The 17366-nt window shown below is 30.5% G+C and overlaps 2 protein-coding genes across 4 annotated transcripts; both read right to left on the reverse strand.

The window, feature by feature from the left end:
* Nucleotides 1–1983: 1983 nt before the first annotated feature.
* LOC105255706 (adrenodoxin) lies at nucleotides 1984–4013 on the reverse strand. Of its 2 annotated transcripts, XM_011265153.3 has the most exons (5): nucleotides 3657–4013; nucleotides 3386–3498; nucleotides 2869–2981; nucleotides 2646–2778; nucleotides 1984–2273 (listed from the first exon to the last, which is right to left on the reverse strand). In XM_011265153.3, the coding sequence occupies exons 2-5, from the start codon at nucleotides 3448–3450 to the stop codon at nucleotides 2183–2185; spliced, it is 402 nt and encodes a 133-aa protein (XP_011263455.1). In that variant the 5' UTR covers nucleotides 3451–3498; nucleotides 3657–4013; the 3' UTR covers nucleotides 1984–2182. The 2 variants fall into 2 exon arrangements, with proteins under 2 accessions (XP_011263455.1, XP_011263454.1); XM_011265152.3 differs by having other exon boundaries at nucleotides 3386–4012.
* A 588-nt stretch (nucleotides 4014–4601) lies between these two features.
* LOC105255707 (DBIRD complex subunit ZNF326) lies at nucleotides 4602–12553 on the reverse strand. 2 transcript variants are annotated; one of them, XM_011265154.3, is made up of 12 exons: nucleotides 12300–12553; nucleotides 11771–11857; nucleotides 11231–11433; nucleotides 11002–11069; nucleotides 10847–10924; nucleotides 8295–8764; nucleotides 7346–7505; nucleotides 6850–7020; nucleotides 6228–6728; nucleotides 6001–6139; nucleotides 5630–5852; nucleotides 4602–5536 (listed from the first exon to the last, which is right to left on the reverse strand). In XM_011265154.3, exons 2-12 carry the CDS (start codon nucleotides 11794–11796, stop codon nucleotides 4957–4959), a joined length of 2619 nt encoding a protein of 872 aa, XP_011263456.1. In that variant the 5' UTR covers nucleotides 11797–11857; nucleotides 12300–12553; the 3' UTR covers nucleotides 4602–4956. The 2 variants fall into 2 exon arrangements, with proteins under 2 accessions (XP_011263456.1, XP_025262155.1); XM_025406370.1 differs by having other exon boundaries at nucleotides 4957–5536; nucleotides 7346–7502.
* Nucleotides 12554–17366: the final 4813 nt, after the last annotated feature.

Below are 17366 nucleotides of genomic sequence, written 5' to 3' on the forward strand. Positions count from 1 at the left end.
AAAATCTCTTCTTTCAGATATAATAAAAGTAATATTTATTGAGATTATTTGAATATACAATAGTGTCTCTCTCTCTCTCTCCCTCTTTATATAAATTTAAAAAATGTAATGTTTATTTTAGTTTGTATAAATCTTTATACTTTGAAATATATGTATATACATTGTATATACATACGTTTGCGATATTTATAGCAATCGCAATGTAATTTCCTGTACAATTGAAAAAAAGAGAAAGTAAAGAGAGAGATTCATCATTTACGGTATGTTGCACTGAACCATAATACGAACTATGTAATGATTTACGTAAACGTTTGATAATTCGTAAATATGACATAACATACTTATGTTGTTACAAGTATAGTTCCATATTTGAGGAATTACGTCTTACGAAATTATCATGTGAATATAGATACACGGAAAAATACATGCAATATATAAAAAAAAGAAGGAAGACAATTATGGAAAGATTAAATTTTAAATATTAAAAAATGAATGACTTTTAGACTCGTGAATATAAAAAATGAAATACGAAATATATAAAATATCAAATAATTAAAAAAAATAGAACTTCTATTATATATTGTATAAATACGTAAAAGTTTCATCATCATATTATCATCATATTACCAACATTTAAGATCTGAAAATGATTTATAATTATTTTACATACTTGTTATATCATGTTACATATTTAAATTCGTTCAATTCTCATCAAATTACCTGGATTTTTAAATTTTCTATTTAATAATTATTATATGGATTAACTTAAACAATTAATATTTGCAGTTTACATCTAGCTTATGAATCGAATTAAACGCATTCTCAAAATGAGAGAATGTTAATAAGCTTTTACTTGCATGACATACAAATAAACTGAGAACAACTTAATATATATGTACATAACGAAAAAAATATACACGAGTATATTCTCGAGATGTGTATTTGAAACGGGCAGGGTAAGAAACTGAAAATATGTAAATTGTTTCGCCACATCTGTAAGTAGTGTAGTAATAATGCATTTGCAAGTAATGCAATAAATATGTAACTTAATCATGCGAATAAGTTATTCATGTTGGGTCCACATATAATACACATAGTACAAAAGTGTTTTAGCTTTATGTACTGATAATTATGTAATAACAGTAGATGTACTTGCTATGTAATTAATTAAAGAAGAAAAATAAATTATTCTGAATATATACTGCATAGGCTATAAATAGATTATTTTTGATCATGATATAAATGCTAAGTTTTTTCTCTGCTCATGTTATATAATTTATATAACATGTTATATAATTTAAGTATTTTTTTTAATGATTTTATTAAATTAATTTTTATTAAGTTAATTTTTTTAGTATTTTTTAATATTTTTTAATGATTAAACATGCATTAAAATATCGATTAATCAATAAAATAATATTGCATAAAACTTTTCAATTGAGAAATATATTATTAACTTAATTAATTCATCGAAAACTACAAAAAATTAATATTTTCCTTTGATGATATAGTGAAATTGAATGGATTTATATGTGATGATAAATATAAAAATTTTATCTTTTTTTGTGATCTTTTCATTAAATTAAAATATGAATTATATATTTATTTGTTGAATTAATATTTGCTATATATCATTATAAAAATAAAGATTATCAGAGACGATCAGTGATAATGCAAAATTTACAACAAATGCTTTGCAATAATTACAACACTTTACAACAAAAAGTTTGGAAAGCATTTGATTTTCAAGGACTAAATTAGTGGAAATGTTTATAATTGATTTCTAAGTTTTTTATAGTCATACCAGATATAAAGAATTTTATTATAAATCATGTCATAAAATTTATACATATATGTATATTATTTTTTTTGTACGTTTGAATAGATCTAGTATGGACATATCATTTTTCTGTAGAAAATTTATACAATTATGCGTATATATTATGCAACTATAATATATACTATAATATATACAATTTGTTCAGAAAAATATTAAGTTGCACAAAAGAAAATCTATGATAGTTTGGACACAACTTTTTATCGCTATATACATAATGTTAAACTTTATTATCATTACTTCATAAGAAGTCTTATTATATTCAATTTTACTAATTGTAAATATAAAGTTTACATTTAAGCCAATTTAATGTTATAAGGCCTGTAAAGTTAATAACCACATTTATTAACTTCTTGCATCATTAATAGTAGATGGTACTCTCACCTCAATACCATCTAATTCTGCAGTCATTATGATTTGGCATCCCAATCTTGATCTGTAATTGAATATTTCAAAATTACAATATATCATGATAAAGAATAAATTGAATGAAATGAAATTTACAATAATTCTTAAAAAGAAGATGTATGATAAAGGAAAAAAAACTGAACCAATTGATTTGAATAACAAACAAAGGGTTGTTTTGGTTAAAGGTGAATTGTATTTCCTTAGAAATGTATGTTGTATAAAATAGTATTAGATGCACACACACTGAAAGCTAATTCATGAATAAATGTAATAGACATTATAATGTAAAATTTGAAGTGTTTTCTTCTGTTTACAGTTTTATATCAGTATAGAAGATATTTCTCAACTCAAGAACAAGAGAAAGAAGGGAAAAGAGTTGATTCAAATTTTTTAAACGTACGTATCTGTTAACTCATGTGCCAAATCCAACATATCCATTTCCTCTTCTGCAGGTTTCTTTGGAAGATTATCATAAACATCTTTAGGGAAAATTAAATGACACGTGCTGCATGTCAATGTTCCTTCGCAAGCACCTATATTTTCAAGATGGACAATTTTCCTTCATACTTTATCAAAGTAACTTACAATCAATAAGAATAAAAAAGTTTGTAAAGTTTTCATACCGTAACCATCCAAATCGATTTCATTATTCACAACAATGTCTAAGATACTGTCTCCTATTTTTCCGTTTGCTTTAATTCTCTCTCCATTAGCCTTAACAAATGTTATACTAACCCTGAATCAAATAGTATTTATTTTATATTAGACATTTAATAGATAAAAATTCTAGAGTACATTTAGAAAACTTCATTTTTCTTATGCATTTACAAATTAAATTACACAGCATATCATTAATTATAATAACAATATAAATATTTACATTTTATTAAAGTAAGATCTAATCTATCTAGAGAAATATATATATATATATATATATATATATATATATGTATGTGTGTGTGTATTTTCTTTACAAAGTCATTGCAATTTCTACAATGTCTTTAAAAAGAGAAAGGTGTTAACAGTACTAACAAGCTTACATTACCAGTAATTTTATTCTTAAGATGCTAATCAGTTTGCGAAAAAAAATGGATTAAAATTTAAAAATTCGATAATCATTTCGCCGATCTTTCTACTCACTCTTTCTTTTTACACAACGGTTGCGTGGTAGACGCGGTTCTCGTCGAGGACAGCTGATTAACCATGCACTTGGCGTAATTCGAATCAAGGGCAAGGAAGGACCTGGATAGTCTCTGCAGTTTTTGAACCAATGCCATTATCAGAGAAATAGAAATTCGATTATTGTCGAAATATATTCAACCAGCACGAGTATATTCAACCGAGTGAACAATATCGCGTCAATAAAGTCTCAACTAAACTAAGAGGTTAAACTCGTGCATGCTTGACGCACCTTCGAACTATTCTTTCTTCAGCCTTGTGCGTTTGCTAATGAATCGCGATAGCAAAAAAGACAACGCACGTAGACTGTGCGAAAGTTACGAGTCACGACAAGTTACGAAATGTTCTCGACACCGTTACTTTCTCTCAATTATCAGCCTTTGTCCACGAAGTCTACCACGCGATCGCGACAGATCCCGACTGTCCTGACCCTGACTGATCTAGAATCAGAATCCAATCGTTTGATTCGCATGTTAGTATGCGCATGCGCAGCCATAAATGAAATGAATGTGTACAAATATTACATGCGAGAGCTTGGAGGACAGATGCAGAGATAGATACAAATCTTTTATACAAGATAATATATATTGTTATAATATCTATGATATTTATATTTAAACGATACAGAGATTCCAACACAAAACAAGTTATTATCAGAAATGTATAATTGAAAAATTTACAAATTTTAAGGAAATTTTTCAACGGACCACCTATATTAATTTAATTTTATATATATATATATATATATATATATATACATACACATAGATGTATATATATGTACTAGATACGTCATTAATATTGCGTTCACTACGCGCGAAAAATTTTTATATCAACACCGTGCGACAAAGCAAAACGGATTTATTTTCTCTTCTGGCAATCCTTTTTTTTCCAGACGTAACATTTTATCAGCAGCATACTTATAAAGCTATTCGATGAAGAAACGAGACCACGATTCGTTTAAGGAAAATAGAATGAAAAGAATATTACTAAATTCTAGAGATAGAGAGAGAGAGAATAAGGAATTTATTATGTAATCAATAATCTATATGTATATGTATTAAAATGCGTCTACACACGAGACGCATTCATTGATAAGACGCGCACGCGTTTCTCCACGCAAATAACTGAAAATTCAAAGTTGTATATTTAATTTAATATTTTGTATGTATCTCCATCGAGTATATATAATTATATTTGTTCACATTCTTACTAATAGTTCCTTCACAACTCTGTACTCTGATCATACGAATAACATATCACTTACACATTAAAATTACATAAATTGAAATTAAATGTTGCAAAGTTCGTAATATACTAGATACATTGTAATTGACATATATTCTTAATGGAAATATAACGTAAGAAATGTAAATGATGAAGGAATATGTAGTTTTGATTAAACAAGATAGCTTGAAAAAATATATGTAAATATGTAATTCTTAAAAAAAAGATGTCTAGAGATAATTTAGGAAAAAAGAATTTAAAAAATGAGCCAAATCAAAGATTCGTGAGAAAAAACGATTTCACAATTACATATCTGTCTTATCAGCCTTAATTTTTAAATCTTTAATCTTGTTATTTCCGCTTTTTTCTTCGAGAACCTCATTTTTTTCGCTTTCTTTTTCTTTTCCAGACTGCAGCTTCTTATCAGAATTACGAAAACGATCATAACGAGAATCCTCATCATCGCTCGATTTCGATGCTCCTGCTTCGCTTTCTCTTAAAATATCGCCTAGATCCTTATCGACGTCGTCCCAAGTCAGTTTATCGTCACCATGTGCGCGATAATCATCATCATCATCCTCGTCACCCTGATTATTCTTACCGTCTTTCGCATTCTTCTCTGATTCCATGCTATTTGACTTTTCCTCTTCGATTTTGATGTATTCCGTATCGCCTACACCATTATTATCAATTGTAATCACTACTTGCGTGGTATTTGTAGATGCTTGTGGTTCGGAATTGGCGGGAGAAGTTTTTGAAGTCTCTGACACAATGATCGCAGTTGAATTGGTAGAATTCAGATTGGCCGATGAAGACGATGACGATTGTAAATGTATTCTTTCTGCTTGACGTCTAAGTGCTTTGTCGTCGTTGTCTCGCACATATCTGCAACATATACAATTATAGAGATATTGCAATGCATTGACAATTTTTTTTACATCTCGATTTATTATACATATCGACAAACATATGGTATACCGTTTAAGATGGCTACGCATGGAACAATGTAAAGCGAGCGCCCTTTCCGTATTTTCGCTGCGTGGCAGATATACCTTGCATAATTCACAGTATTGTACCTCGACACGTTTTATATACTCGGCACCGACTTTTATCATTTGTTTGTTCTTCGATTTTTTCTCTGCTTCGCTCGAACTTTCACCTTCAGCTTTCTCTTTTTTTTTATCGCTAGATTCTTCGTCTTCTGCAAATAATGATGTAAAATATTTAAAGATAAAATGCGATATTTATTTAAACATAAAATGCGATATTTCGACACAACGCTAGCTTTAAAATAAACGATAAACACATTAATAAGTTAGAAATATTTGATACATTCGTTTGTCACGTACCATCTACATCGCCTACAGAATCCAATGTCATAAAGTTATCAAGATTAACTTCCTTATCGTCTTCTTCGGGTGCGCTCGAATCAGCTTCAGCTTCGCCGCTACCATTCGCATTCATTCTTTCTCGCAGTATACTCTTTCTCTGACGGGAGGAATGATTTATGTTAATGATATATAAAGTTTTAAGACAAGACTAAATAACATTGACATCATTATAAGCGTAACAATACCTTAATATGTTCCAGGGAGCACATATGTGTTTCGAAAAACATCGGTGAACGAAACTGGATACGACAAACGCGGCAGAATGGCGTGAGAAATCGTTTCATTTGACGATGAGATTCGGATAATTGATGGGCGGCTTTCAAGGAACGGTAATTCAATTTGCAAATGGCACAAAACATGGTACGTGAAGGCAATGTTCCACGTGCTGCATCACGAGCCTCGATACGTCTTTGTTCTTGCCGTTGAACAACTCTCATACGCGTGAGAGTCGCCTTGTGTCGAGCTGCGATACGCTTCATCGCCGCGCTATGACGACCCGAGAACAGGTGAAGCGAATATTCTTTGAAAGTTACGCTATGATGGGCGCAATGCGGACATTTCAGTTTTATGTATTTTCTACCGTCCCGTCTGCTCGGTAATTCTTCAGAACCTGTTCTATCGCGTTCCGTTTTCTCGTTCTCATCTCGTTCTTCATCACCGTCATCATCGTCGTCATCTTCGTCCACCTATGTATTCGATAAAATGAATTTTCAACGAGTTGAGAAGATGATAATAATGATAATAGCGAATAGTTGCACAAATATAATAATTGTCAGTACTAATTAATCAATGTAGAGAATAACTCACTTCTCTCTTTTGATCGTCATCGTCTTCCTTAATATCATCATCCTTTTCTTCTTCGTCCTCGGTGTCTCCATGTTCTCTTTCTCTATCTTGTTTTTCTTTCTTGCGTTTGTCCTCCTTCTTCTTTTTCTCTTCCTCCTGTTCCATATCTTCCTCTTCATCACCTTCGTGTGGCTGTATAACGTTGATTGAACAAATATTATAAAATGATTCGCGAAATAGAAAAATATACACAAAATAAAAGAATAAAAGTATATTAGTTATACATATGCTTATAGATATATATCTCAAAAATATTATGATAGTGTGCTATTAAGTATACAGACGAGAAGACGAGTCGATCGTTGGCGAGAATCTAAATATTAGATTATAGTTTGATATTCAATGATTAAAATTTTAATGCAATATACCCGTAAATATATAATTTTAAATTCCAATTTATACGTTACATCTCTTATCGAACGATAGACTTGTGTGACTCAAAATAATGTCGAATTACCTTCTCTTCGTCGTCCCAATTACTCTTATTATCATCCTCTTCATCATCGTCATCGGAAAACTCGGCATTTATGGCTTTGGCCATCTCTCTATCCTTGTCCTTCACGCTGGTTCCCGATCCTGAGTCCTTTTTACTTCCGGGTAGCCTAGTAGTACCGCTACTAATGACACAGCAATTTTGTTTTGACTTATATTACTTTTCTTCGTTATTTTTCCGTTTCTGTGCTCCTTCATTTTTCGTGTTGTATCATCGAACAAACTTGAGCTGATAGATGATACGTAGAGCAAATATCGCGATAATATCGATTTAGTCGATCTAGTATCGGTCTTATGTCCCAAAATATGAAATGCGTTTCGTAGCGTACGCTAAAAGTATCTACTATTCGTCTTTTTTTTTTTTTGCATCGCGTTCTTATTTCTTCACACGCACATTCGGCCGTACCAAAAATTTATTATATGAATACAGTATAGAGAGTCGTACCGCTATGCGTACCAAACTTTAAAGAGAATTACATCTCATGATGAATAAAGTACTATTATTTTAGTTCTCGTATCAAAAGCGATTATATATTGCGTTTTGATGATACACACATACACACATAGATATTGCGTTTATACGTATCATCATTGTGATTCCTTCTTTATTAACCCTGCAAAAAGCTCTCTCTCGGCAGCGGATTTATATATGTTTCGTGCGAATTGTTTGTATCTTGGACATATCGATTGATTTACTTATGTATTTATATTCACAGGTATTTTGTTTGTATATTGCTTTCGTTTATTATATGTATTTTTTTTTTCTAATCATCGTCTTGCGATATCCTCGGATCATCGACCGAGAGCCGGTTTGCGTTTCGAACCGACTAATTCAAAGGACGGATACGGCTATACGAGGATAGTATTTTGCGTACGGTATTTTGCGGTAAGTGTGACTGTATTAATAAATTTACCTCCTGCGCAATTTGGTAGTGGTCATGCGCATACGCTGGATGTAGTCGCGCGAGCGTGAGCCCAGCAGCTTTCGACGATAGTCGAGCGAGTGCAGAGTACGCTTGCGAGCCATGATGATGTCCGTGCGTGAGCTCACGCGATGAAACGCACCCCCTCTGCCGCTGCTGCCGCGGGTCGAGATGCGACCCCGGTAATTCGAGCTCTGATGCGATATTCTTCCACGACTCGAGGTGTATCTCTGAGTCGGGGGCGGCGCCATTTCGCTAATCCGAGGGGGTGGCGGTGGCGCGTAGCTCCGCGATGCGGAATGACGGTCCTCGGAACGGTGGTACGATGATGCGCGCTCGCTCTGTCTCTTGTCCTCGTAAACGGCGGACGACGATGATCCCTTATTATCGTCGTAGGGCGCCGATGCAGACGAGCCGCCGTATGACGAATACCTCTGTGAGCCGCTACCGCTACCTCCACCCTGCCAAATCAAATTCAATTGTGCTCCTTCCATGTATTTCTCTCATTTTTTTTTGTATTTCGTTTCCTGCCTTTCTCTATTTTATATTATTCTCTACGCACATATGTACATAAGTATACACGTACGTGTGCTTATGTATACGTATCCTTTTCCCCTCTTTCTTAAGTGCCCTTTCCTACCATTTATTCTTTGTAGATCTTTCTACATTTATATATCTATTTAATTCTTAACTGCGCTACCCTGTGTTCAACTGGGCTAATCGACTACCTTGACTGACATCGATCGATAGATTGAGATTCATCGAGTGATTGACTAAATGGCTAACTGACTAATTGATGAAAAATTGATTGATCGATTAACAGTATAATTGTCGGTGTAACTATATTGTGATACGTTTCTATTTTCTATAAATTCATTTTTGCATTTCATCATTTGATGATCGCATGCATGCAGTGCTAATCTTTTACCATTTAAAATGGTCCAGCGTCATGATAGTCACGGTCAGAGTGGGCGATTAATAATCACGGCCTCTCTATATATTCGTTTTCGTTGAATCACCTATATGTATATAATTTGATTTTCCCTAAATATCAAGAATCCCTAAATTTTCATTATGCCTTATATTTGACTTCGCGTAACCGTTCAATCTGTAAAAATGTAATCTCGTTCACATAACGTTTGCGATCTCTTGAAAATAGTGGGTTAGCAACGGTCATTTTTCTCGAGTTAACAAAGTCTATTTCGCCACTCGACGATGCATTCGATAATAGTATGTAATAATAATGTTCTCGATAGACCTTTCCAACTTAATCGAATTATGTTTCTTATTACGTATTCGAATAATTATATTGTTATACGTAGAAGAAATTCCTCCATACATATATCAAATCTCTCGTATATATAAAGATGATAATCGAAAGTAAGAAAGCTGTTGCTATGTATATATAATCATTTCTAAATATAATCGTGCTGGAAATAATAAGATGTATTTCGGACGATACATTACGTATGTCTACGTATACGTATAAGTATATATATATATATATATCTCTATTTTTATATGCTCGTTCACATTGTTCCCACATGTGCTTTCGAAGTACTTTCCATTATTACATAGAAATATTTTAATCATGAATTCTCTTTCTCTAAGTCTTCTTGTCATCGTTAACAAAGTCGATAACGGGAACATACGTCCGTTCTAATTGGAAAGGTCTACGAATATATAAATATATTATTACTCAAAACTTGCGCTCTCTCATATAACTTCTAATTTTCGACAGAATTTAGATAACTGATGGTACTGGGTGCTTATAGATGATATTTTGCACCATTATGAAAATTCCATGTCATAAGATGTCAGAGGGTACATCGTGTACTTTATCTTTTCTACTTTCTCTATAATCTCATCGTTACTGCATAATAAATTATCTTAATTGCGCTTATTGTTCTATAACGGGGAATAACTCGCACATATATGCGTATACATCTATTCGTTTGATTGTCCATTGACCTTTCTAAACAACTCTCAAACTTTAATACGACCCATATGTGCGAGTATAGTATATGCAATATTATAAATACCATCTAGGTATGTTTCGTCTTTGAATAATTTATCTTTTAATAATTTGACGTTTTCGTAGCGTTCCACCGCAGTAGTGCCCCAACGCAAAAAGAACGAGTGTTCGAGAAGCCGTTGACACGCGTCGCTTGAAAGGAAAGTGACAACTTATGAATGTTTCGCCTAAAGCACGCCATTTTTTTTTACATACGAGTGTCCTGAAATTATTTACTATTTTTTCATATAACTTTTAATCTTTGATATGGTTAATAACGACAAGTGATGAGCTTTCAGGACCATCGTTCTCAATTATATGTTATATAAGATAGAGAAATAATATTTAAGTCTCCCAATTAAGAATGATTTTTCAATTATAAAAATATCATTTTGGCTACCAGATGATTGCAAATTAATATCGTAATATTATTTTCTATATTTTCTTTATGTTTAGATTAGTAATTATCTTATGTGATATGGAGAAATAGATGGAGCAGATTAGAAAATGAGAGGAGAAGAACACATACCTGATAAGAATCACTTCTTAGCCTTTTACGTGCAGAGTCACTAGATGATCGATGGTCGTCTCTTCCAGAATAGGAATCCTATAAAAGATACTTTATTTTGAACAATCATATATGAAAAGGCATCTATGATTCTCTTATACATTTTATAGACTTACGCGAGGTCTCTTATAACTGTTTGAATGTTCACCACGACCACCTCTGCTTGAATATCTTTCCGATCCCCCTATTACAAAAAGTCATTAATATTAGTAGCATTGATTTTATTTATTTTACTGTTATTTTTTACATCATAAGTTTCATGATTTCTCAAACAGTAACTCTTAATTGTGCATGTTTTCACACTAATTACATGTATTTTATAGACATTTAACATTTGAACATTACCTGAATTATATTTGGACCGAGAATCATAGCTTGTTGTAGAATATTTAAATCTACCGCCTCTAGAAGAGGAATAACCTCCTCTGCCAGACATATTTCCACCTGTTGAACCACTGCTCCATTCATTTCCTCCGCCACCACCTCTTCCTCTATAAGAACCACCTCCACGAGGTATAAATCCACGACCACGGGAACTCATGGTGGAACTATAAAAAAAATTCAAAAAGTTTCAAAAAATTATGCTTCCAGTGTTACATTTTTTTCCATTTAATGTCTTGATATATTTCTGCATCTTTATTCAAAAAGTTTATTTGTAATTATTTCGACCAAGTGAAAAACTTATTAATGTACAAATAACATTTTATATAAAAGTATATATAGTAAGTATATATAGTATATATAGTAATAAGTTACATATAAATAAAAATTATTTAAAGTACAGGAGACTTATTTATTAAAATGCTTCATTGAAGTAAATCATTTTGTATTAATCTTGCAAGTCAAATGCAACTCTTGGGACACGAATACGCATACTTTACCAACCTGTATTTATTATAACCATAGCTCATGGTTGCAATATTATTGATGAACGAGATAGAAAGAGAAAGGAGATTGTAGTGGATGCAGCGTCTATGGACAAAATAAATATTTTTTATACATATATCTGTATCAATGTGTGATACAATTATATTTCCCAAAATTATGTCTCTTCATTGCTATAAATTGCCAATTCATGTTCAACATGATTATGATCAGTAAAATTGATATGAAAACGAATCGATTATGTATAATACGTGGAAATGAAATAATTTTTTTCTATGAGAAGAGAAATAATATAATGAAACGTTGATTGATTGCATCGGAGAAAATCATTATAAGCAATATGACGATGAGAAAAATATTTTTCTATTCTCTTTACATAAAATTCTCTGGAGATAGATTTGCCGTGAAATAAGAATTAACGATAAAATCGATAATATTCGAGGAATACTGAAAATAATGGCTGCTATCTTATCTATATAATGGCCATTATCTTTTGATAGCTCGCACATCGCATGAGTAAAGAACTTACCTTGCCGACTTCGAAGAGGTACAGTTTTTGTTTTCTTATTACGACGAAGAACACAATTATAATTAATGCTTCAATCCGTTTGATACGCGAAATATATTCGACTTATTTAGCGTCTTGATAAAAGTACTATCTCAATTTGCTTGCAAACTTTTATCTTCCTCCCGTTCTTTATAGATTTACGTTCCTTCAGGAAAAGTCTAAGCCAAATTGCATCATTGACCCATCGGAGCAGATAAAATGTCGGCCGAATTTTCGGAGTGGCGTCTCAGAATCATAGATTTAACGAGACATTAGATGGATAACATTTCTCACGCTACAAGCTTCGCACTGATTGGCTGCTACCGCAAGGAATCCTAGAGATTTTTTATTAGATAACCAATCAGTACGTACACTGCGCGACAACGATTCCTTCTATGGCCCCTTTCTCGCGGGGCAAGGGGACCGTAGAAGTGACCAATCAGCTGGCAGCGTGGCAGTGACTGATTGGTTAGAGGCTACGCTCTCCTTGCACCTGCTTTTAGGTGATCCCTGAAAGCGATACTCCCTCTATGGACATTGAAAACATGGACATGAACTACAAAGCCAAAGTCCATAAATGTTCTCAGAAAGTATCATGTGCACAATTTCTGGTTTCGTTCCGTGCTATGTGCACGAAATGCCGGTAGCACCAGAGTATAACAAGACACTCATGTATATAAATTGATAGTAAATAAATTATGCAATCGTGAAAGATACTGTAATCTTCCCATGTAATGTTCAAAGATGAAATAAATATTTTTCTATATTCATTGCCATGTTTATATATAGGAGGAGAAAGGGTTTGAGATATTCAAAATCACTGTAGTTGTCTTTTTTTTATTTTCTCAATTACTGTCTCTTTTTCTTTCTTTTTATTCAAAAATATTAATATAATTAAAAATAACATATATATATATATATATATATATATATATATATATATATATAATTTTTTGATATCTTTCTTAGTCTGACTCTTTCTCTTCGACTTGTCTGGCATAGGTAACCCTATCTAAGGCCGGCATTCATAATTCATTCTTATATTTAAGATCGTCTTAAGTAAGTTGGAAAATACAACTATTTTACTAACTAATCGGAATCTCAAGACGCGATCTAAGATCATACTTAAAATTATTTTAAATATAAAAATAGTCTACATATATGAATATCGGCGTATTATACGTTACTGCCGGCATAGCTCTTAGGTTCATTAGAGTACTCAAACCTCATCCGGCAAATGCCTCTGTAAGGTGGAGATACGAAGAAAAAATTTTTTTTAAATTTTATTTTTATTTTCTTTCAATACAGGGTTTAATACAAAAGTGAATATAAAATATAATTTGAAACTTAATACAAAATAATTTTTATTTATTACATGGAATAATTTAATACACGAAAATGTCTCTAAAATATACGTATAATATATAAATAAAATTTACTAAAAATTTTTATATAGTCCAGACAAGTCCGATTAGCGATGATTAATTATGCAACATTTATCATAAATAATCAATATGCGATAATAGAATTTAATAAATGACTCTAAATGCAGAATAATAATCTTTGTTCCAAGATATCGCAAAATATCACAAAATATCGCATTGTAATTGAACCTATACTATCCCTAGATAATTAATATTACACTGCGCCTATAAATATCGCAAAATATCGCAGAAAGTTCTTGAAGCGCATATTTCTATTTGTAATTTATTTTTATTTGTAATTTATTCATTTAATCAAGTAAGAAACAGGAATCTAAAATAATAAATTATAGTTTATCTAAGATTGATTTTTACAAGAAGAAATTATTACTTTAATGATATTTATAGAATAAAATATAATTCCCGCGACGCTTTATCTCGTTCTATTTTTCAATTATTTAAAATTTAATTATTTAATTTAGAATCAAAACGCACAGCAAAACAATCGAATCATAAGTTGAAATAATTAACATAATAAAAAGCTTTGCGATACATGAAATTTTAACAAATATTATTTAATTAATCCATGTAATCTAAAACTTTTAGACACTTTAACATTTCATGTATATGTTAAAGTACGTAAAATATATCAGCAGTGAATGGATAATAACACGGTCGGCTTTGGCGGCGTATGACGCGTTGTGTTTACATGTACGGTCTTGATATCATTCACACGGCAACATTCGAAGAGTAAGGTGCGAAATACTTCGTATATTATTAAATTTGTTCTCTAACGATAAAACACAATTATGACTAGTATTAAAACATAATTCGCTATGATAATTATAATTAGTACTTGCTAAACTTTTAATTGTAATTACTACGCGATCGGGAATGTCGTGCAAAATGTCTCGCGATTTTTGTGTATACTAATTTTAATTAACTAATCTTAATTAATTTTGTTTTCAGGAGTGAAAGTGAGTGCAATAAAAAAATAGCGAAGAAGAGAAAAAGCAAGTCTAAAAAGCACTGGGCCACGTACTAAGCAACATTATCCGGTAAATAGTTTATAAATTATTTATCATTTATATTCAGATTATATATATATATATATATATATATATATATATATATATATATATACATATATATATATATATATATATATATATATATATATATATATGTCATTTATATTCAGATCATATTATATATTGCATGTTTTCTCAATAACGATTCTCTCTCTTTCCCTCTCCCTCTCTCTCTCTCTCTCTCATTCTCTCTCTCTCTCTCTCTCTCTCTCTTATTGTAAATTATCTAAATTATTTAAGTTTTTAAATTATATTAGTATAACATATATATAAAATATTCTGGATTATCTTATTTTAATATACTTAAAATATCTATAATAAAATATTCTTATATTATTTAACACTTTTACATAGATAGTAATATTTCATAAACTGCTTTACAATAATATATTTAAATATTTTATGCATAAAGGATTCCATAATGAATAAATTGTTTAATAAATAATCAATTTTAATCAATCAATTAAAATACTTCTATAATTCAATATTCTACGCGTGTGTATTTTATAGTACATAAAATATTTCGAATTATCAATACAACGAATTATCAATAAAATCATGACTTTGGCAACAGTAGTGCGTTGTTTATATATTACAGTTTTGCTATCATTTGCTCGGTAATATTCAAGCAATAAATAATAATACGAAACGTTTCGTATATTAATTAATTGTTTAAATAATAAATAATCATTTAATTAATCTATAAATATAAAAACTTTTACAATTTAATATTTTGCGTTACAATCAAACAACTAAACTTCAAATTTTTCTAAAATGTGAACATAAATTAATTATTAATTAAATGACTGCTACCACAATTTTATTTATTATTTTAATATTTTCATTCTTATAATTCGTATATTATACAGCATATAATATGCGTATCAGTAGCATACGCATCGCTGTAGCAAGTAGCGAATGATTTTAATCTCGTGTAAAGGTCATGTTGCTCTTTTATCATTTAAGTGCGTATATAAGTTTCGTATGATTATTTTGTATGATTATTGAGAGTCTCGTGCAAAGTGCGCCACGTATTTGATTAATTATAATTAAATCGTGTTTTCGTGAGTGAGTAAATGCCACAAAGAGAAATAACGAAAGATATGTAAGAGAAGAAAGGATGTTTGGAACGTACGGAGTAAAATGAAGTAACATGAAGTAAAACAATCGAATAATATATGCAAATAATTAGCATAACGAAAGGCCCCGTGACAAATTGTTTAATAAATAATCAATTTTAATCCATAACTTAAAATGCTTCTATAATTTAATATTTCACGTTAATGTATATTTTATAATATATAAAATATTTTGGTAACGAATTATCGATAACACGATGTTGGATTTTGGCAATGTAAAATATAAACAGTAGCGCGCTATACGTTACCGCTTTGTCATCATTCGCACAGTGACTCTCGAGTAATAAAGTTGTGGTGAGAAACCCGTCGTATATTATAATTTTTTTTGTTAAACACGATTATGATTAGTCTTGAAACATAATTTCCTAAGAATATTAATAAATGTTAATTAATTAAAAATTAATTAACGACATGAAACTGTATTGCAACGATAAATCTCTATCGAATCGCAATCATTCATTACCGCGATTAAAAATTGAAACAGGTTATACATAAAAGAGGATAAGAGATTATGTTGCGATATTTCGATCATCGAAACTTATTACAATATTTCTTTATAATATTAGAATATAATATTAGAATTAAATATATTTCGACCAATGCTTTAAATTTTCTCAATCATTGTTAATTAAATACACAATTAAATCGAAAATTGATTAAATTATAGGGATCTAAAATATAAAATAATCACTTTTATAAGTGCTATTTTTACGGACAATAATTATTATTTTAATATTTAGAATCACAAATATATTTCGTCCGTGTTACTTTATCGTTCTACTTGATAATCTAAATATAATTTAGGATGTGAGAGAACGCGAAGTAAAACAATCGATTTATAGTTGCAAATAATTAGCATAACAAAAGACTGCGTGAATTGTTTGATAAATAATCAATTTTAATCAATAAATTAAATACTTTCATAATTTAATATTTTACGATATATTTTATAATATATAAAATATTTTGGTAACGAATTATCGATAACACGATGTTCGAGTTTGGCAATATAAAATATAAACAGTAGCGCGCTATACGGTGCCGCTTTGTCATCATTCGTACGGTGACTCTCGAGTAATAAAGTAGTGGTAAGAATCGTTTTGTATATTAGAATTTTTTTACTAAACATGATTACAATTAGTATGGAAACATAATTTACTATAAATTTTAATAAAAATTAATTAACTAAAAATTAATTAGCGACATGAAACAGTATAGCAACGATAAATCTTTATCATTGCAATCATTGATTACCGCGATTAAAAATTGAAACAAATTATACCTAAAAGAAGATAAAAGATTATGTTGTGATATTTCGATCATCGATACTTATTACAATATTTCTCTATAATATTAGAATATAATATTAGAATTAAATATATTCCGATTCGATGCTTA

The sequence above is a fragment of the Camponotus floridanus genome, unplaced genomic scaffold, assembly GCF_003227725.1.
Source record: "Camponotus floridanus strain SB8 unplaced genomic scaffold, Cflo_v7.5 scaffold140, whole genome shotgun sequence".
NCBI classification, from domain to species: domain Eukaryota; kingdom Metazoa; phylum Arthropoda; class Insecta; order Hymenoptera; family Formicidae; genus Camponotus; species Camponotus floridanus.